The 23,372-nt window shown below is 31.1% G+C and overlaps 1 protein-coding gene across 4 annotated transcripts in view; it reads right to left on the bottom strand.

The window, feature by feature from the left end:
• COL11A1 (collagen type XI alpha 1 chain) overlaps positions 1-23,372 on the bottom strand; it is a 220,433-nt gene that overhangs the window by 7,214 nt on the left and 189,847 nt on the right. For all 4 annotated transcript variants that reach the window (XM_081306562.1, XM_081306561.1, XM_081306564.1 and 1 more), the window contains 10 exons: positions 22,942-22,995; positions 13,138-13,191; positions 12,895-13,002; positions 12,360-12,413; positions 5,921-5,974; positions 4,927-5,034; positions 4,345-4,398; positions 4,201-4,236; positions 4,056-4,109; positions 2,138-2,387 (listed from right to left, as the gene is read on the bottom strand). In XM_081306562.1, the coding sequence (XP_081162688.1) occupies positions 2,138-2,387; positions 4,056-4,109; positions 4,201-4,236; positions 4,345-4,398; positions 4,927-5,034; positions 5,921-5,974; positions 12,360-12,413; positions 12,895-13,002; positions 13,138-13,191; positions 22,942-22,995 (826 nt within the window). The remainder of the gene's footprint in view (positions 1-2,137; positions 2,388-4,055; positions 4,110-4,200; positions 4,237-4,344; positions 4,399-4,926; positions 5,035-5,920; positions 5,975-12,359; positions 12,414-12,894; positions 13,003-13,137; positions 13,192-22,941; positions 22,996-23,372) is intronic.

Genomic DNA, 23,372 nt, shown 5'->3' with positions numbered 1-23,372 from the left:
ATTATATGGGAAAAAATTTTATTTCACTTTATGGAATTAACATTTTTATTAAGTAGTCTTTCAAATAATGTTAATAGCTTAATTATTCAGATATCTTTGTTTAATAAATGGATCAATATCCTGTAGATACTATGTTCAATTTATCTCCAATTTACCCATATGTCATTTCTACTGCCATATCTCTAAATGAGGCCTCCGTCTCCTCTTGTCCAGAGTAGTCCTAGAGTTTCTTAACCAGCTCTCTTGAATTCATTTTACTTTCTTCCAAAAACACTTTAAATCATTTTTCAATTTGCTTACTATTGTTCAGCTACAATCGCCTTCTTTTAATTTCATGAAAATATCAAAATCTTCTTTTCAAGGCTTTGCAAATGTGCTGCATCTTCTTCCTGGAATATTCTTTTGATTCTTAGTGTGACTGTCTATATTAAAGTTTCAGCTTAAATGTCATATCCACAATATTAATATTGAGTTTATACAAGATGGATTCATCCCCTACAAAAATAAATACCCACTTTTCATATAACTGTCCATAATATGCTATTACTAATATTTTTGGTTTTTCTGTCTCTACCATTAGATAATAAATAGGTCAAGAACATTATTTTTTCTGTTCATCTATGAATGTGTGTATGAAAAACAGCACCTGGCAATATTCAAGAATTAATTAATTAATCATATTTTGATGTCACACTTAAGAAGTAATGAAGCTAATTATCACAGAGAAATTATTGGAAACTACAGCCCACAGTGGGATTACCACTCTTAAAGTTTATAATACTTTTTAAAATTCTCTGGTTCTAAATCATATGTGCTTTCAAATTCAGTACATGCTGCTATCTTTTACATTTAATTTTCAATTTTGTATGATTATCTTATTCATTGAGATCTAAAGTATAAAGTAGCTGTATTCTCTGTATTCTCATTTAAATGTCATAAAAACTTCAGTGGAAATTCTTTGATTGGTCAAGTATATTTTAATTTGTGAATAGAAGGGAAAATTTTCTAGCACAGGCTCAAGCCAAATTATTTAAATCCTTTGTGTATATAATGCCAGTTAAAAGTAAGAATCTCTTTATAAATCACAGATCTAAACGTGTATTTTTCATTTAAATAAACACAAATTGGAAGACCCTGAATTATCAATTTGCATAGAATCCTTAACTACTAGCTGTGTTTTAGTTTTAATTGGCTATGCTTAAGAAAGTAAGATTTTATGATATTTTTCCTTTATAGTGGCTATATATGAATTAATTTAGACTTTCCCATCTTCACTGTGTTATTTAGATCTAATTTATAAAATTCATTGTTTGATGATAGTACAAAACAATATTTTCTTAGAAGTAAAGGGAGGTAAAGTATTTCAGTATCGATGGGAAGATTTATTAATCATAAATATCTATCCCCTTGTTAGTTAAGTAATTATGACTTTAATCAACTATCTAAGCATAGCTGAACTTTTCCTTCTCAGAAAAATAGATATGTATAGGTTTTTCCAAGCTCTAGGCAAAAGACAGTATCCTTATTAAGCAAAATATGAACAGTTCTACTAGATAATTGTGGATCAATGAAAGAAAGATTTTTGTTGCAAGTTATCCCAATCCTTAAATATTCTGTTTGTCAAATTTTGCTAAACTGATAGATCAAATGTTCATGTTATGCTATTTAATCATATTCAGATTATCCATGTTAGTGTAAAGTACTTGATCAAATTCATGCAAATATTAATTAATATTAATATGATTGTCTTAATGTACTATATTAATCATATTAATATAAAGTAAATTAGTAAGTTAGTGACAATTGTATGGTGATATGCACATATGGATGCATACATAATACCCATTCTGAGTTATTTATAAGGCAAAGTGCATTTGTGTGAGCAATCATTATCCAAAAATCATCTTGTCACAGTTCAATGAAAACCTTATTTAACAGACAAGGATTTTCCAAAGAAGACCTTGAATTACACAATGTAAATGACTTTTTCTGTCTACAAGAGTAGAATTAATAATTGTTTGCTCTAGTTTTATTTAGAGAGTATATTAAACATTTAATTAGAATTAACGAGCTCACAATGCACTTCAGTAACTTAGCAATTCAGTACATTTTTTTTTGTCATGTATTATTAACATACCATCTGGGAAGTCAGGGTGGCTGAGTTGCAGGTCTTTGCAAGTTCGGGCGGGATTGGTCTGAGTACCCATTGGAAACTTCATATGCTCGATGTCTTGCTTTAGGGAATTGAGGGAACCAAATATTTCCTCCATTCCATCGGAGTAATCAAGAATATTATCGCCTATATCTGCTTGCATGCTTTCAGTATGTCTTCTCATTTTTTTGGGTGACAAGATTGGTAAAGGCTGAATGACTTCACCAGGTGGACCCTGTAAAGAAGACAAAGTGGGTATAAAATATGTGAGTGTTCCATAAAGTAAAAAATATTCTTCAAGCTTATAAGAAATTATAGTTGGTTTAGCTTTTCTATAGTTGCAAAATGATATATGAAAAAATCATATGAATAAATACACATATATATGTATATATGTAAATTTTGTAATTTCTTTTAAAAATTATCTGGTGGAAATATGGAGGTAGGTGCACAAGTCAGATTTCTGGCACTTTATCTGCATATTGTAGCATAGTTTTCTGTTAACATGTTATATATGTTACTCTCTGATTTTCTGAGTAGTCCTCATTAACACACTATTTCTAGAACTATATTTTAAAGTCTCAGCTGGACGCAGTGGCTCACACTGGTAATCCCAGAAAATTAGAAGCCTGAGACAGGAGGATTGCAAGTTTTAGGCTAGACTCAGCAATTTAGTAAGGCCCTAAGCAACTTAGCAAGACCCTGTCTCAAAACAAAAAATAAAAAATGTGCTGGGGATGTAGCTGAGTAGTTAAGTGCCGCCCCCCTCAATCTCTATTACCCACTACCCCCCTCCCCCGAAAATGTCTCTACAGATTAGAGCAACATTTTAAAGTTCTTACACTATCTAATAAAATGTATTACATTTCACAAACATTTATATTCTGAAACAGAATATTAGTGTGCTTCAATATGTATTACTTATATCTTTATAAATTAACACTTAAAAGTAATCAGACTTCAATTTATGTTTATGTAAAAGTAGAACCACGCCAAATATTTAATCCACATTGTTATGGGTTAAAGTGAACATTGGAATAACTTCTATATTGAATTTATAACTCTTAATACTTCAGAAATTTGATCTTATTTTCAAATAGGGTCATGGGAGATGCAGGAGTTAAGATGAGGTCATGAGGGTGGACCCTAATCCAACATGTCTGACATTATTATAAAGATGGAACATTTGAACACAGAGACACACACAGAGGGAAGACAATATAAAGGAGATTCAGAACAGATCCTTCCTCAGGGCCCTCAGAAGAAAACAACCCTATTGACCCCTTGATTAGGACTCCTACCCTCCAGAACTGTGAGATAATACATTATGTTTTTATAGCCACTCAGTCTTCTGATATGCTGTCAGGGTAGTTTTAGAAAACTAGTAGACATGTAATTGGACACATTTTAACTCAAGAAAGAAGATTAAGTATTCTTTCCTATACTTATATATTGCAATTCTACCTTTTAGTAGTGTTTAAGTCTGGTTAATATAAGTACTTATAAATGGTAGTTATTATTTTTGTTTCTATTACTATCATTACATGATACAGAAAAACAATGCCTAGCATCTGAACTTTCTCTTTATTCCTAAAGTCAGGTAAACGTATCTTTGTGGCATACAATTAATTGGATTCATTAAAGTATGATAAAAATCATGATTCTTTTGAAAAAAATAAAGATTATTATAATATATAATTAAGGTTTCCTCTATTTAAAGAGTCAAATCAGTTCATAGGTATTGGCATGTAGACTTTATTACTTAATTGACATAGTTACATTTGTTATAAAATCAGAACCTTGGACAGTACATAGTTTTCATCCATTTTATAGTTGCAAACAAATCGCTGCCAGTCTCCAGATGTAAGTTATCAGAACATCATTCTTGTTAACATGCACTTACCGGAGGCCCAGGAGGCCCTGGAAGACCACTGTCACCTTTCTGGCCAGCAGGTCCCTGTTACAAAAAAAAATGAACGTAAGTAGAGAACAAAGTAATTTAATGGACTTCACTCAAAAATTAAAATGTTAAAGGGAGAAGCACTTACAGAGGAGCCTTTGTTACCCTTGGGACCTTGAGGACCCTAGAAAATGCAGACAAAAGCACAGATTAAAAATGTAGAGCATTTGTACCTTTTTGTTATACTCATAGCTTAACTGTAACTTATAAGATTGCTTTGTCCAGTACTTACAGGTAAGCCTGGAGGACCAGGTGGGCCTATGGGACCAGCAGGACCTGGAATTCCCTAGAGGGAGAATGATCTGATTTAATGAGTTTTCCTCAGCAATTCCATTTCCATGCTTTGCATAAAAACACGCATTCCAAAAAGTAGAGATTAAAAAACCCCTAAGAATAGCCTAAAATTTTCCATTGTGAAGCTAAGAAATAACTTTTATAAAGTAATCTGAATTTTTCCACCTAGTGTACTGTCTATAGATATTGAGATACTAAATAAATATCTATAGTATGAAGGTTATATACATATATATTTTATATCCCTGCAGCACTCAGAATAAACCTGCATGTGAAGAGGATTCAAAACACGGTTGTGCAAATACTAAACTATGATTGTTATGATTGTAATAATTCACATTTTTAATGTATTTACTCTAATGTCAAATCAACATCATTTGAAAATACCACTGATTAAAACAAACTCCAATAAAGATGCTCTAAAGTACTTCTTTGGTCATGTTTAAAGAAATACGTGAAGTTGTGTGTGTGCGTGTATGATTGGAAGAGAGAAAGAAGAAGCATTCATGCTTTTACTCACCCCATCCCCCTTTGCTCCTGGAGACCCTTGAGTTCCGGGGAGTCCTCTGTCACCCTTCTCCCCTTGCTCTCCTGGAGGACCGATCAAGCCAATTAAACCAGGATGGCCCTTTGGAAGAGGGGGAAAAAATTTAGTAATACATAAATTAGAGCCATTAGTAAACTCTAGTCATAAAATATTTGCACATTAAATTCATGAAATAAAAATTTTAAATGTATATAAAATACATTTAAATAACCTTTCTAAATGGAATGTAAAGTTAAGATCCTCCTTCTCTTCTTGCTTAACAGGATTTTTACTACTTAACATTAAGTGCAACCTTTGTTAGGGGTTTGGTATGTTATGGAACTGAATGTTTTCTAAAAATATCTTTGATGTTTCATGTAAGGATCATTCAGCTTAAAAAACAATATCAATAAGTAATATTGATGATATAAACAATGGAAAACTCATTATTTTAATAAGCATCTAATTTAATATGAAATGTTTTCTATTCTCCAGAGACTTGGCAGTTTTAAGAAAACATTTGGAGATTTAAATTCTAAACAATATTAATGCCATTCAAAAAAAAAAAGCTTGTTTTCTCTACTTAGTGCAACACAGTATAAATTCTTGGAGATCGGATTACTACTTGAAAGATATTTCTAGTTTAAATTATTTTTATGTTTCAAAACATAAAAGTGGTCATTTTGCTATTCCATCTGCTTATCTTGTGAACAGTTATTTTAGTACAACCATATGCTTTCTCCATATGGTTTCTAAAAGGGCACACTGAGAAGATGCAACACTGGATTCTGGTTCGTTTTCCACCATTACTTTGCATACTTTCTCTTCTATAAACACATCTGGGAAGCTGAGAGTTGTAGCTTTTCATGGTTAGAATGACAAAGCTATCTTTCAAAATTTCCTTTTGAGAGGTTTTAATCTGCAAAAGTAATGACTTCTGCTATTAGTACATCAAAAGTATAACAACACATTTTTTAAAAATTCTTACCTTCTCACCCTTGGAGCCAGGATCTCCTTTGAGACCAGGTAAACCAGGAGGTCCCTAAATAATAAGAAAAAAATAAATAAACACATTGAGAGTAGGCATAAATATAAAAATCATATTACTTAACACAGAGCTAGTTTGATTTGGGAACCATGTAGTTTAAAAAAAGTTCATAATGATCAATGTTTATTTTTCAAGATTCCATGTAAATGTATATATTTAACACATCCTGGTTTAATTTTTGACAATAACATTAAACCATAATATTGATAATCCTGATTAGATAAATATGAATTGAGAAATATGCCATAGTTTGTGTGGATATTGATAATAAAAATGGACAAATTCCTTATATAGTTCTATTAACAGACAAAAATACTTTATGCAAAGTATATGCAGTATTAAATGTGCATGTGTCTAACAATATTCTTCTAATGAGAAGAAAATTAATCATCAAACAAATTTATGTCAATTAAGTTAGATTCTCTTTTGTATTAACATAAACAATTATGCTGCTTTGTTAAACCACAGACAAAAAGAAGACTATAAAAAATTCTCTATTCACTTTAAAATATATCCTAAGAGTAGATTTTGACATTGCCCTTTCATCTAGATTGGAATACCCAACAGGGGTGCAGGTAGGTGGTAGAGTACTTGACTAGTATGTGCAAGGCCCTGGGTTCAATCCCCAGAACAAAAACAAGAAAGAACATTAGAATATGTTATAGTAATGGATCTCTCAAAGTGCTGTCCTCCAAACATTAGCATCAGTATCACCTATGGACTTATTAGGAAGGAAATTCTTAGACCTTGTGCAGATCAACGGAACCAGAAATTGTGTGTGGTATCCCGTAATCTGTTTCATAGATCTGATGCTCATTAAAGCTTAAAAAACATTGCTCTGTGGTATCAAACCCTAAATCCAGTTAATCAATATACAAATCAGAGCACATAGAGGATACGGTGTATATTAAAATAAAACATGACTTATTTAGTTTACTAGATAAACGATTAAAATAAAACATGACTTATTTAGTTTACTAGATAAACGATTAAAATAAAACATGACTTATTTAGTTTACTAGATAAACGATTTTATAATTAAATATACATAATTTGTACCTACTTTTTTCTAGTCTTATCAGAAATGACAGGTGAAAGAAAACAATGCCCAAGAGCCTATTTAAAAAAGAATGTTTTATAGGAAGCCCTAAGAGCAAAAATTTTAAGGAAATAGTATAAATGGTAAAGGAAGCAATCAGGTAATCATTTAGACAGCTTATGTCACTATTAGGGTACAGGAGGTCAGACTATGTATTAGAACAAAGAAGCATAAAAGAAGCCTATGAAAATCACTTTAATTAAAATGTAATCATAAGTTTGATCCCTAGCACTGCAAAAAAATTGTAATTGTAATAAGGAACTATGTATGTTAAACATTTAAGAATATTGGTTATACTTGATATATGTCAGTTAAAAATCCATACATTTTCTAGGTTAAAAATATGAAACTGAAACCCTGTCACAAAATCAAAAGTACAAAGTGTTGGGGAAGCAGCCCAGTGGTAGAGCATCCATGGGTTCAATCCCCAGTACAAACAAAAACCCCAAAATTATTTAAAGAGGCTATCTATATATGCTTTTTCTTCACATTTCATTTTATATTCAAACTTTCATGCATACAATATGCTTTACAAAAATTTTGCTATAAGGGGGAAAACTGATAAAGATGTTGCCGGCTGGACATCAATATTCCCAATCACTGTCATAGTCACAAATGTTGAAGTCTAATATCTCATATCTCTGAGCTTTATTCATAAAAATATTATAAAAATAACTATGTCTTAATATGGTGATAATGAAAGAAAATCAGGCTTATGAAAGACTGGGTAAATAGTGAAGCATAACACAAATGTCAAGTATGATCATTAGCTTTAGTTACACTATAGATGGGTACCTATTATTTTTTTTCCTTCTATTCTAATAGTACAAGCTAAAATTAAAAAAAGAAAACAGTAATTCTAGTTTTCAGGCTTCATAAGAAATATACTAGACACTGTGTTTCAAATTCATTTTAAATATTTTCTATAAAATTATTCATGAAGGAGTTAAAGGAAAAGAGTATTAATCCCTATAAGTTAATAAGTTCTTATGAAATTACAAACTTATCTATGGATGAATTTGCCAAGCAAAATCAATTTTGTATTTTCATCAGCTGAAAATAGAAATTGATAATGTTATGATATTGAGAGCAGTTATAAATATCCTTCTGAACTTGGAACATATCAAAAACAACAACTCTGCATATAAAAATGTTATTCCAAGTTACATGTTTTCTATTTCCTCTTTAGGACATTGTAAATTGAAAACCCCTAGGGAAATACATAATTCATATGCAATAAAGAGAAATGGAAAACAGGGACCATACATTCTTAAGTGTGTAGAATACACAATCAAACATTCCCCCTGCAGTATTATGCTTTATGGAATATTTGCTTGATCTGCATCTCAAAGCTCTAATGCGCTGAAGCTTAAAGAAACTGCAGATCCCACACTTTTTTAAAAGATAAAATCATGAGATATTGTTTAATTTAGTGGAAAGCAAATGCTTTATTATTTCAACCTGTTTAATCATTATGAAATGCCAAGCATCTCACCCCCTTTTAGAGTTTAAATGTAGCATTAAAGCAAAAAAATAAAATTATAATTCAATAACCCATCTTACTTTTTATTCAGGCTTTTATGTTTGAAAAATAATGCTATCAGATATTTTATTTATCACTTTGTGAAAAGAAAGAATACATAATAATATTAAGTAAACTTGTCCAAAGATAAATAATGAATAATTTTTCAGTTGCACTGGAATGAATATGATTTTAAAAGAATATAAAGCAAAACAAAAGCTTAAAACTAAATGATAGTTTTGCCTCCAAAAAATCAAATAAATATCAATTTTTAAAGTTAGTAAATCACAGTAATTTTGACCTCTAGCAGACATAAGAATTTAGTTACCATTATTTTTCTACTTAAAACACTCTTATTCACATTTAATTTTCGATATGTACTAAAGAAACCACCAGTTCCACTTAAAAGCAAAAATAAGAGCATAGTTGTTTACATAGGCTCGTCATTGTCCTTTTCTTCTCTGTTAGTGCCTACATTTTCTACTTTTTCGACCTAAGTTCCATATGGGGATTTTAAATGTACATATGTCCATATATGTCTGTATATATACACATGGGTGTATATGCACATGTATAGAATTAATGCATATGGAGAGGTTTAAGTTAAATGTTATCATTTGTATTTTGCTATTTAAAGTAAAAGGCATATACAGCACTTTTACAAAACTCTAGTCAAGTTGACAACAGAGTGGAGCAGACAACAAGCAAATATAATTTTTAGAGTTTGATATCTGTTCATTTCACTCTAAAAAAATTGTCTCCATAAAGTTCCTATAAAAATGGTAAACTATTATCTATGCTGCTGATGGATGGACTATCTGTTAGAGTTCAATTGTCTAATTAGGTACCAGCCAATCTGGAAAGATGAAGGCCAACCAAATTCAATAAGTTGATTTATTGAACAGCTAAACTGGATTTAAACACTAGGGCATGGGAAGACCTAGGTAGCTTTGACTAGTGGAACTTTGGAACTTTGCTGTAGGATGTTACAGGCAGCTTCTACAAGGGGAAAGGAGGAGACCCAATAGATAGCTGCAGAACTCTAGTAACAAGCTGAATCTTGCAAGACTTGAATACTTGTGCAAACATATTTAAAAAGGTAATGAGGAAAAACTAAATTATGGAGAAAGTATATTCAAAGCAATTTTATGTGAATTATTTTGAGTTGAATGTAAACTGTGTAAGTTTTCAAATCTCTATCTTCCACATCTTATTCACATTTACACCTCTCGTTTCCTTCTTTCATAATTTATATTTCTAATCAGGGAAGGATTTCTATTGGAAATTATTTAAATGGTTTTATTCTGGGTATACTTATCATCCTCTGCTTGATTTGATTATTGTACTTGTCACATGTTCTAACTGCCGAGAGTGTAACTGTACATAATGACTTTCTCCATTTGCTCTAATAGTCAACATCTTCCAAATCTCTCTCTCTCTCTCTCTCTCTCTCTCTCTCTCTCTCTCTCTCTCTCTCACACACACACACACACACACACACACACACACACACACACATAAACTGAGGTGAAATTAGTTTCTTTTCACTAAAAAGACACAACTGATGTTTCTTAAAATATTGATCATTATTTTATTCACTTAATTCTTTATTTTATGTTAGTAGTACCCATCAATTGTTTTAAGTTGTATAAAATAACTCATTTAACAGGCATAAAAATTCCAGGAGGTAGAAGATATTAATAACTAAATTAAACTCACTTAAATTTTATGCCATTTCATGAAACAGATGCTCTTAATCCCATTTTATAAATAAACTAAAACTAGAGAGAAAGAGAAGAAGAAAGAACAACTTTTCCAATGTCATCCCACAAGTAAATGGCAGTGCACAGATTTGAAAATAGGGAGTTTGGATTTAGTCAATGATCTTAACCAGTAACCATGATAAACCACTTCTCACTCTGCTTAAAACATTACCTGTTAAAATAAATCATTTTTAGTTGAATTGAAAAACCTCATTAAATTGCCAAAAGTAGCAGTTTTAAGGTAATAGTTCAATCCATCCTCACCTCATAGACTTAGTACCATTTTCATAGAGATTAGACATCACACCAAAGGCCAACTGATGCTAAGAAAAAGCTACAGTATTTTCATATCATAAATAAGTACTCTCTAACAAAACCAGCAGCCAGAGAATTGAATAGGCCCATGCTGCTTATTTCTGAGGCTCATCATTTCACTGTTCCTAAAAAGGATTGTTCAGTCCCTTGAACTCTAAATTTACATTTGCTTATGAGTCACAAGTACAAACTTGCAAGCTGGAATCAGGTGGTATGCCTGATGGTTTTATTTTTAATATTAGCCAAAGGAAATCTTCAGCATGGTACTTTTTTTATTTCATCTGTATAAAGGTCAGCATACTTATTGGAAAACCTGAAATAATAATAAGAGAACTTCTGGCAAATTTTAGGATGACATTAAGGCAGAGTATTTTTTCTTCCAGGCTCTTACCGTGTGCAGTTAGGCACTTACCAAATCTAAGGAGAGTATTTCCTAAGTAGTGTAGTTGTGGAGTGATCCTGTTTCAGCCAGGACCCTATTTCTATGCTGATGAGATTATGTGCCCAGTTGAAAATCTCCAGCTTGAAGTCAATTACAATTTGGTAGTAATTATCCAGTTACCAAATAAGTAATCTTTAACTTCTTCAGCAAAAGTTTAAAATAATACTTTAACATTTATGAAATACTTGGTAGGTATCTGAGGGGAAATTGTGCCATCTTAAAAAAAAAATGGCCAGAATCCCTCTTGAATAATTATGATTGTGAATCTGAGTTTTGATGGTTTTAGGGTATATAGGCACCTGAGATAATTAATATATCCATGACAAGAGGCTTTTGACTAAATTTTTTATTAATTTAACAATTTATTTAATAGTTTGATTAATTTAATAATTAAACTAATTTAATGATTAATTTAAATTACTATATGGAGGAACTTGACCATTTAAACCAATTTTTACCACACTTGCATAGTGCAATGTACACTGCTTGCTGTTTGCATTAATCCTTTAATATAACTATTATTGGATAGTGGAGTTAAAATAACTGTATTGTGAAATTGAACTATGCATAAAGCAAACAAGTCACCTACTAAGCAATGATTTTAAAGAGCAAGTCTTTTTTTCTCATTTTCTGCCCAAATTTTAGTAAAGATAATTCACATGCTAGAATAAAATGCATCTCTGAATAGTATGCCGGTCAATCACTGCTTTACTACATTTCTCAAGCATACTGTTTGCACATAATATTTATAATAGGGACTAAACGTGAATGTTGTTATAATCATATCTTTTTTTGTTAATGGGGTTTAGTGTCTTATCTTTCAGCCTATATGTCTCACAGAAAGAACCATTTATTTGGTCAAGGAGTCACTGCAAGCCTGTACTAACATTACTCTTTTAAATGAAGTACCAGGAAGCAAAGTTTAATTGCATGCATTTGGGGGAACTGTCTGTACTAGGAAAATGACTGGCAAGGCCATTAGTGGCATTTTATTCTGAGGGGAAGTAATTTTTTCATCCAAAAGGCTAAAAAAAAGGAACATTCTTGTGATCAAGTGGCATCTTTTCCATGTATCTATCAGTTAGAAATATTTGAATTTTTTGAGGTATGAGTAATATACTTCCTTGAATATTGTATCAGGTACAAAGCAAGTTACCATCTAAAAATTTCAGGAATACCTTATAGAAAATTTTGGTTCAGTAATTCTCTCTTTAAATAAAGAAAAAGATGCTACTCACCATAGGACCAGGTGGTCCATCTTGGCCGGCAGCTCCAGGGAGACCTTGTTCTCCCTACAGAAAAAAAAATCATATTTTTATTAATAATAAATGATTATGTATTTTTTTTCAATTTTGGAAATTCAGAAAGGAAAGCAGCAAACATCCCCTGTGAATTCTACTACATGAAAAACATCTACAAATACTGTGAGCAATTTTGTGTTTAAAGTTACAAGTCCATGTGCTTGTCTGCATGCAGTACAGCCACACATACATATGTGTGCACAGAGGCATGCAAAGAAATTTTATATCATTGGGAAATTATGGTTTAGTTCCCTATTCTTCCTTTGCAAGTTAGAATTTTACCATGAACTTATTAAATAAATGACATACTTAAGTATGTAGGAATGTCTGTACATAATAATTACTGAATTCCCATAAAACATTCTCAATATAACTTATGAAATATGCTGTCAGAAACATTTTAGCTCATAATTTTTTCAAAAATAAAATGTTATTTTCAAGGCAGCATTTTTCAGCTAAGATGCTTACTCACCACAGGGCCAGGGATTCCCCGGAGACCTTCTGGACCAGGCTTTCCAGCAGGACCCTGAGGACCAACTGGGCCAGTTTTCCCAGGAGGACCTTCAGCACCTGCTTCTCCCTATTAGAAAATAAAATACACAAATGCACCCATAATCAGAAAAAGACATCTTACTATCTTTAAATGTACCAAAATAAATGCTTGTTTAATGTATTATAAGATTTTGAAACATAATATTTGTAAAGTATATTTTACCTTAGCACCTTTTTCACCTTGTCTTCCCTCTGAACCTGCAGGTCCAGGAGGACCCTATAAACATAAAACTGCAGTTAAATATGTGTCACATTTATTGCAATTCTGGACTGACTTACAAATACTCCAATTTAACTTGCAACAGACTAATACATTTTGGTTTTCTATTGATATTAGGTTTGAAACACAAGGTGGAAAATTAAAATGATTTTCACATACAAGCTTTCACCCCGAATATTAAAAATAAAACACAGGGTAGACTACAGACAATCATATAGCGACAATGTAAGTTAATGGTAAAAATAAAGTGTTTAAAAATGCGGATGAAGTAAGATAGTTACTATGAGTATAAATACTCATATCATTTATTATGTTGAATTATTAGCGATGAATTGAATATTAAATTTTGCTTCCATCTTTATGTATATTTTAAGAGTGGACCCCTTCTTAATCTAAGAATATCTGGATGTGTTTACACATCCTTAAAGGAACATGTCCTGGTTGAAGAAACATTTATAATCATGATGGTCAACAGAGTATTTTCATTCTCTAGAACTATATATCTCACAGAAATAAGTAACATTAAAAAATAGTATGACTTCTTAAAAACTACCATTAGAGCAAAAATAGAAAAAAGCACTACACTCAAGATGTCATACAAAAAAACATACGTATGGGAAGATTAAATAAGAAATTTGGTGATCTCCTAGAACTTGCTTTTTTATTTCTTCCCCAATTCCTCTTGTTTTCCATTTGTTCACTTCAGTTTTGACAATGATTACGCTTAAAAGCATTAACCAAGATTGAAGCTGGAAGTTGGAGAGAGTAGCCATGTGGTGGTATTTGGTGAAAATAAGGTGAAGAATGAGGAATTATATTTTAAAATTTTTCAGCTATTGAAATAACATTCTAATGATGAATACAGGCAAGATTTTCACGTCTTTTAAATTCATATTCCTTAGAAATTACCCAGTGTATGGTATTCAGTTATAGCAGCACAAAATAGACTAGTACAATGCACACAGAAAAATTCTTGTCTTGATCATTTTTCAGGTTTGCAACAAGAAGCCCTAGTTAGTTCTTCTCTGGCATTTGCTGCTGTAACAGATTTTCCTATCTGTGATAAATACATTTCCTATAAAATTCTATTATTATCATCTTTCCATTATTCATATTTTATAATATATCCTATATTTTATCCATTCTTCCATTCATGTCAAAAATATTTAAATATTACTTATGTTCCAGAAATGTGCTATGCATGGTGAATACAAATAAAATATAAAGTTGCAACCCTAAGGGAATTTCCAAAATTTAGTTACAGAGACAGACATAAAAGTTAATAAATAGACTATACTGTAAAATAAATGAAGACCAGATAGGTTTGCAAAATAGGTACACTGATCCAGTTTGGCAGTAGGGAAAGTTTTCCTAAAAATTAAATATCTGATCTAAACGTTATAGTGCGGGATGCTTCCTTAGAACAGTTTACCTTCTGAACATTTACATGAAAGCACAAAGGAGGCATAGAATGGAAAGTATATGGCTCTCTTCAGACAACTGCTAGTAGTTCAGTCAGACTGTCAGCCAAGAGTCTGGGCATACATGTGAGTCACAGGGGCAGAATTCTGGGAAGCATGCTGATGTTGGGGTTTGAGAAGCAAGGAGGAAAGAGGGAATGTATAGACAGGGAGAACTTGAGAAAGGTTCTGACTTCAAATATTAGTAAAATCAATTATGCTGAATTTAGTGCTATTAGAACATTTAAATATGTATTAAATGAACAAGTGCTCTTATTTTTCACATTAAAAAATTATAACAGCTACTCAAAAAGCTAAGGCAGAAGGACTGTAAGTTCAAGTCCAGCTGGGCAACTTTGAGAGCAGCATATGTTGCTTATAGGTAGAGCACTCCCAAGTTCAATCCATAATAGTCACAAAAGAGAAAACATTAGGCCAGTTTTTCCTAAGCAGTATTAAAAACACTAACATTTTGAGTATTTAAAAAGTAAAAATCAATTTAATTAAGGATTCTTCAGAACTTTTAATATTCTTTTTGACTGTCTCTGAAAGAGGTATATACCCTGCAGTGATTCCCAATTTAAATGCACACTTTGTTTATGTAATGACCCACAAAGGGCATAGTTTTTTACTGAACAGAAATTTTAAAAAAATTTATAAGGTATTTTATCATCATAATTTATTTTTCCACCTATATATTTATATAATTTTTCACGGGCCTTTGTAAAAGCAAACATTTCAATTTGAAGTTTAAGTTAACAATACATATAGTAACATACATAATACATGTGTATTATGTGTATTTGTGTGTGCACTTATATATGCTCAAACTATATATGTATGTCTATTTACCATATATGGTATACATGCATGCATATATATGATTTATTGGCCTTTGTAATCAATAATATCAGTTATTTTGATTTTTATTTAAGCTTTCCTTTGGTAATATGAGCTGGACTTTAAAATTCAATTTAATATGTGTACTTTCAAGTTATAAGGTTAATATTATTTTAATTAGTTCCAGAATTTTTTTTTCAGTAAAAGGGGACATGAAACTAGCTGTAATGATCACTTGTGCATCAAAATTCCAAAGCTTATTGATGTGAGCTGTATTATCTTCTGGTGCCTTAAGGAAAGAGATATTTATTTTTCAGTATTACAAATGTAGGTCCTAAGGTACATGGACTACAAATTATAATGTAATTTTTCTAGTTCAATAACTATCAGAATCTTGTTTCTGTATCACTGCCACTCAAAGTATTACAATCAATATTCTATTAGGAAGTCTTATTATCATTTATTTGTCACATTCATTCCCAGAAAAATGATAATATTTTGAACACATTTCTAGTAACTGTTACTTATGCTATATATTATAGCAAAATTGTTATTGGTCTGCCTTTCTGTTGCCTCCAATGTAGGGAAACTGAAGATAGGAGAAATGTTAATTTCCATAAAATACATGCAAAGCTTACTTAAGACTACCTGTCCCAGATGGACTGAAGAGAAATAGACTGCAAAATAATTCATTTGACCAAATTTAAAAAAAAGTGACCTCACACATTTGTAGTGTCTGAAGAATGATCTTACAATGGCACATTACTTGTTCCCAACTATTTACTTCTCAGATAACTCTGTTTAATCACATTATTACTTATCAAATTTCTACTGAATCTTTCTTATTTTATAAATCTATTTTATTAAAAATTATATGCAGGGGTTTTTTAGTTTTATTGATTTAATTTTTTAAAATATACAACAGTGGAATGCATTACAATTCTTATTATACATATAGAGTACAATTTTTCATATCTTTGCATATAGAGTATGTTCACGCCAATTCATGCCTTTATACATTTTTTTTGCATTACAATTCTTAGTACACATATATACCAAAATTTTTCATATCTGTTTATATATAAAGTATGTTGATATGCAGTTTTATGAATTTAAATTATCCCCTTTTCTGCAATTGTTCTCAAAGGAAATTCCTTTGTATATGTTATGTGAATTTACATGAAGGAATAAATAATTTAAATATGTATAGATTTCAACAAAATTACAATACCCTGTACTTTGAAAATGCATTTTATTAGTATTTTAAAATTATTTTTAACATGCACCACTCAATTCAGTATTGATCACTATAAAATTGAAATGAGAAAGAAAAAGAAAAATTTAGCAAGAAACAAAACTATTATAAAGTTACTTGTTGCTAATAAGTTTTCTTTTAAATTACACAATCGCAAAATTAGAAATGGTTTAATCTTTCACCTATATATTTTATTTAATGATAAATAAATCTATGAATAATGCCACAATTTGAAACTTCTATTCAATGTTGGTAGTAACAAATTACTGTCGGCACTGGGCTTGCTTCTTTAAATATACATGATATTAATTTAATTTAGTCCTCACGTTCACTTTGGACTTAGTTATTATGCCCACTTTATAAATGAAAAAAAAAACTGAGACTCAAAGAAATTAACTTATCATATATCATATTCTTTGGTAACAAAACAAATTTGAAACTGGGTGTGACTGATTCTAATGCAACTGCATTCTAAATTATTGGTTTCTAATATTAAGATATGAAAGATGGTGGTTTGCAGGTTGCAAAAGAACTAAGTAATACTAATACCTCATGTTATTTCATTTTTATAGCTAACAGCACCTATTTAAGCTAAAGCAGAACTCCTGACTAAATCAACCAGTTTGTTTGGCTGTAGTTTAAAGCAATCCAAGCATTAATCGCAAGTACTATACAAAGCAAACCATACTTTTAGTAATACGGGTATTATTGTTAGAACAATTTTCATACCATCAAAATACCTTTTATTTTGCCTAAAAAATGGATTACTTTGTAAAACTGATAAAGTCAGTTATGTGCATGGCACTTTATGTTAACCTACTATAGGAAACAATTTAGCACACTGTGCTAAACAATTTTCAGATCAGATTTAATTATGCCACTTTTTTGTGATGTCACATTTTAAATGAAGAAAACCTTCATGTTATTGTTAAACTGTGCTGACCTAAGGCTGCTTATTCTACCATATCAAAATGCATGTGAAAAACATTGTAAGCAATGCATAGTTACCATATTTCTCATGCCATTAATAATTCATGGGTACACAGCCTTCTAATTTTGTTAACAAAGTGACTAGAATAGATTAAAATAGCCCATCATATTTGTATAAATTATTACTTTAAATAACTTTATGATCTTAGGTTCTCAACATACAAATTCATTACATCATGCAACTCAGTATCAGAAACTTCCTATATGCTATTTTGTATAATTACAATGCACTTTCTCCCACAGAAATAACTACCATCCTAAACTTTTGTTAATCATTGTTTTATCATTTTTTTATTTTTACCATGTAGTTTGAATACTAACCATGTTTTACTTTTTTGCCCATTATATAAGCAAAATGTTGAAATATATTATTTTGCAGTTCAATATTTTGCATTTATATATAGATGCTCCTCAACTTCTAATGGGATTCTGTTATAATATACTCATGATAAATTGGAAATACCATATATTGAAAATGCATTTAGTATACCTGACCTGTTGAATATTATAGTTTAGCAATACAGTGCTTGGTAGAGTACCAGTTCTTTTCTCACTGGCAGCTGCTCAGTGTGATACTCTCTTATGATGTATATGATGTGTATGATATCACTAGCCTAGGAAAACATCAAAATTCAAAACTTGAAGGCCAGTTTATACTGACTGTACTTTTCACACCATCATAATGTCAGAAAATATAAGTCAAACCACTTTCAGTTGGTAATATATTTTCTCTCACAGGTTTTTTGAGATTCATCCTTCTGGATTGAAGCATCTCTAATATATTCATTTTCACTGCCATGAAATATTTTTGTTTATGAATATAATTAATTTTTCTTTTATATAATTATTATTATGAATAAAGATGATATGAACATTCTTAAATGTGCCTCACGGTAAACATGTGCAAGAAATAATGTAGGATATGTACCTAGAAATGTAACTACCAGTTGGTAGGAATAGTTGAATAGAATCTATTAGGTAACTTAGAACTATTTCTCTAAAGTGGTTTTACAAATTAACAAAGAATAGATGTGAATGATAATCCCCCTCGTTTTTTGAAAACATCTTTTCTAACATCTGGTTTGCCAAGAGTAGATTTTTCCTATCCTCTACTACCCCCCTCCCCTCCCCTCCCCTCCCTTCCCATCTTCTCTCTCTACCCCATCTACTGTAATTCATTTCTCTCCTTTGTTTTTTTTTTACCCTTTCCCCTCACTTCCTCTTATATGTAATTTTGTATAACAATGAGGGTCTCCTTCCATTTCCATGCAATTTCCCTTCTCAGGCAACAGAATACAACAGACACTAGTATGGCAGTATGTAAAAACGGGGATGTGTAACCGATGTGATTCTGTAATCTGTATAAGGGTTAAAAATGGGAGCTCATAACCCACTTGAATCAAACGTATGAAATATGATATGTCAAGAGCTTTGTAATGTTTTGAACAACTAATAATAAAAAAGCCCTCCCCCCAAAAAAGTAGATTTTTGTTAATTGGTGAATATAGGATGTTATTTCAGTACGTATTTCCCTGATTTCAACAACATCATATCTATCATTTGTGTATTTGTGGGGCATTTCTGTCAAATGCCTTCTCATGACTTTTGCTAATTTTTTTCTATTGGAATATTTTCTTTCAGAATTTGAAAGAAATACGTAGATATTTTGAAAAATTATTCTTTATAAGTTTCTCTATGTTAGAAATATTTTCTCCTAACGGATCTTTTATTTTCCATGTCTTTTTAATATTTTTTCGATAAACAAAAAATGTTAATTGTAATACATTTGATAGATCAATTGTCTTCTTTTCAGTAACAATCTAATGTAAAATTATTAGGTGCTACAAGAGGCTGGTCTATAGACATTGTTACATTATGAAAATGGTACAACAGGAAACAAAGGACAGACACAGGAAACCTCGACAGGCCAAGAACAAGTAATGAGATTGAATCAGTAATGAAATTTCCCCTAAAAGAAAGGCCCAGGATCAGAAGGATTTATTGCTACATTTACCAAACTTTTGTAAAACTAAGCCCATATCTTCTAAAACTATTTCAAAGAATTGAAAGAGAGGGAACTCTTCCAAACTCACTCTACCAGTCTAGCATTTTATCCATATTAAAAACAAAACAAAAAAAACCCAAAACAAGAACACAACAACAACAGCAAAAACTAAACACAAATAACTTAGATGGTCATAGGTATAAGAATCCCCACCCCATAGGTATAAGTTGAGAAGGTCATTCACTAAGATCAAGTGATGCTTCAACATCCACAGATCAACAAATATACTTCCTCACACCAACAGAATGATCAGAATAATACGATCATCTCAACCAATGTAAAAACATATTCAGTAAAATAATGTCCCTACATGATTAAAACTCTAAACAAACTAGGTATAGAAGACATTTGCTTTAACATAAACACCAATGACTATACATGCTAAATACCCAGTCAACATTATACTGAATGGGGAAAAGCTGAAGGCATTTTCTCTAAAACCTGGAACAAAACAAGAATGTTGACTCTCACCACCTTGCCAATGTAGTATTTGAAGTCTTAGTGCAATTAGGCAAGGGAAAGAAATGAAAGGTATACAAACAAGAAAGGAAGAAGTTGAATGACCTCCTTTTACTGACAGTATAATTGATTCCATATATTAAAAAAAAGAAAACCTGAAGACTCCACTAAAAGACTATTAGAAATGATAAATGAATTCAGTAAAGATGTAGGATAAATAGGATAAAAAAAAAGTCACATGTAAGAATCACTAATCTTTTTATATATGAATAATAAATTTGTTGAGAAATAGATCTAAAAACAAACTCATTCACAATAATTATGAAGAGAAATAAAATACATAGGAATAAATTTAACCAAGGAAGTGAAAGAATTCTATAATGAAAATCTCTGAACAATGAGTAGATACAAAAAAGATAAAAGGAAATAACTCCCATTTTCATAGATTTTAAGAAAAACCTTAAACATGCTGCCCAAAGCAATTTAAAATTCAAGCCCTATGAAAATACCAATGATATTCTTCATTGAACTAGCGGGAAAAAGTCTAAAATTCATATGAAACCACCAAAGACCACAAATAGTCAAAGCAATATTGAAAACAACAGCACACACACGTGCATACATATGCGCATACACAGGTGCACATGTGTGCAGACACACACACAAAAAAATGCTGAAAGCAACACAATACTAGATTTCAAGACATAACACAGATCCATAGTAACCTAAACAGCATGGTAGTTGTACACAGACACATAGACCAATGGAAATAGAATAGAGATCCCAGAAATAACCCTACAAAACCAACTGATTTTTGAGAAAGGTACCAAAAACCGAACTGGGAGAAAGGACAGTCTCTTTTTAAAAAAACTGGATATCCACACGTAGAATACTGAAACTTGCCTCTATCTCTCAATTTCTATAAAAATCAACTCAGGATGGATCAAAGACCCAGGTGTAAGAACTGAAACCATAAATTACTGGAAGAAAACATCAGCAAACACTTCCAGATATTTATATAGGCATTTTATTATATGACTCCAAATATAGAGGAACCAAAAGCAAAAAATAGACAGATGAGGTTATATCAAACCAAAATCTTCTACATAGCAAAGGCAAATACCATGAACAGAATAGAAAAATACCCAACAGAGTGAGAGAAAATATTTGTAAGAAACTCAAAAATCTCAACAGCATAAAAACAAATAATCCAATTTTTAAGATGGGCATATAGTCTGAATAGACATTTCTTAAAAGAAGCAATATAGATGAAAAACAAATACATGAAAAGAGGAGATCAAAATAATAATTACAAGTCATTAGAAATAGATGGACTATCATTGAAAAGACAAAAATAAATGATTCTTCAAGGATGTGGAAATAAAGAACTCTAATGCATTGTTCATGGGAATGTTATTGAGTATAGTCATTATGGAGATTAGTATATGGGTTCCTTAAAGTAAATTAAAAAGAATGGATTTATAATATAATCCAACCATACCTCTTCTGCTTATATATCCAAATGAAATGAAATTGGCGTACTGAAGAGATACCTGCACTCCCATGTTCACAGCAATCTTATTCACAATTGCTAAGATATGGAGTCAAACTAGTGTTCCCAGAAAGATGAATGGATAAAGAAAATGTGCTACATATATGTAATGGAATATTATTCAGAAATAAAAAAACCCGAAGTACTGTCATTTATAGGAAAATAGATAGAACTACAGAACATCATGTTAAGTGTAATAAGCCAGACTCAGAAAAGACAAATACTGTACACTCTCTCTAAAGCTAAAATAAGCCAATTTGAACACTGTGATTACTGGAGGCTCAGCAGGTTGGAGGGGAGAAGGCGTAAAAGGAGGTTGGACAAGAGGTTCCAAACACAGGTAGAAGGAATTAGTTGTAGTGTTGTTGCACAAGACAGGGGGAGGATTATAGTTCATAATAATCATAATATAGTTCATAATAAGCTGATGTACAGTTTTGTGAAGATCTAGAAGAGAGGAGCCTCAACTTCCCAACCATAAATGATGAGGGGAGGGAATGATAATTACCTTGATTTGATTGGTGCATGCTGTATACCTGAATTGAAATATCACACTGTGCCCCATTATATATAAAATTATTATGTTAATCAAATAGGAAAGCAAATTAAATTTAGTTTAATTTAAGAGTTTTGAAAATCCAAGTTCTTCTGCAGTCAATACTTTGAACAACACATACTTGTATGTTGGTACAGATCTTCAGGAAAATTCTTTTGAATTTTTACTCACAAGAAAGAGAAGTTTGACCATGTAAAGCAATATAATATTATATACTGATTCCTGAGAATATTTTATTGATATGGCATGCAGGTTTTTGCAATACTTTAAGCTACCAGTGGTACTCCCCACATGGTACTCCAGGAGTTGATGTTCAGGGTACCATTGGAATTTGTTATAACAGTCTATATTTTCACTGAGGAGAGTACTAAGCACTCCCTAAATAGGAGTTGTTTTTCTTACTTTCATCATGATATTGAAGTAGTTAAAGAGTTTTCTATTTTAGTAAGTATTCTGACACATTTTTCAGTATCCTTAGAACATACTGCCTATAGCTTACATACATAAGTTTAAATACATGGTGAATAAAGAACAGATATTTCAAAATGAAGAATTAAAAAAAAAACTTACTCTTTTTCCAGGAGGACCTGGTGGGCCAGCCTCACCAGATGGACCAGGAGGACCCTATAAATAAATATAAATTACATATGAAAGACACTGTTAAAGAAATTGGAAAATATCTTATGGATTATATAATTTCTCAAAACCTATACTTAAATAGATCTTGCTTCCTCATTTCCACAAATCTATTTTCCTTAAAAAAATCAGCTTAATTTCAGATACCTAAACTTCCTCCAGATATCTACAAACGAAGTTGATAAATTCTTATGGTAATCTTCAAAGCTAGAGGAGAGTGAATCAGATTCCCTTTACGTAAAACTCTGTCTTTTTAAAAAATGCTAATTTCTATTTGGCAAATATTCAACCAGTATACTAATTAATAGACTCATGCAATTAATAATTCTACTCATAATCACATAAATTTGTGAAACTATGAAGCT

The sequence above is a fragment of the Spermophilus citellus genome (genome assembly GCF_964194105.1).
Source record: "Spermophilus citellus genome assembly, chromosome: 9".
Classification (NCBI taxonomy): domain Eukaryota; kingdom Metazoa; phylum Chordata; class Mammalia; order Rodentia; family Sciuridae; genus Spermophilus; species Spermophilus citellus.
This window is presented reverse-complemented; position numbering and strand designations above follow the sequence as displayed.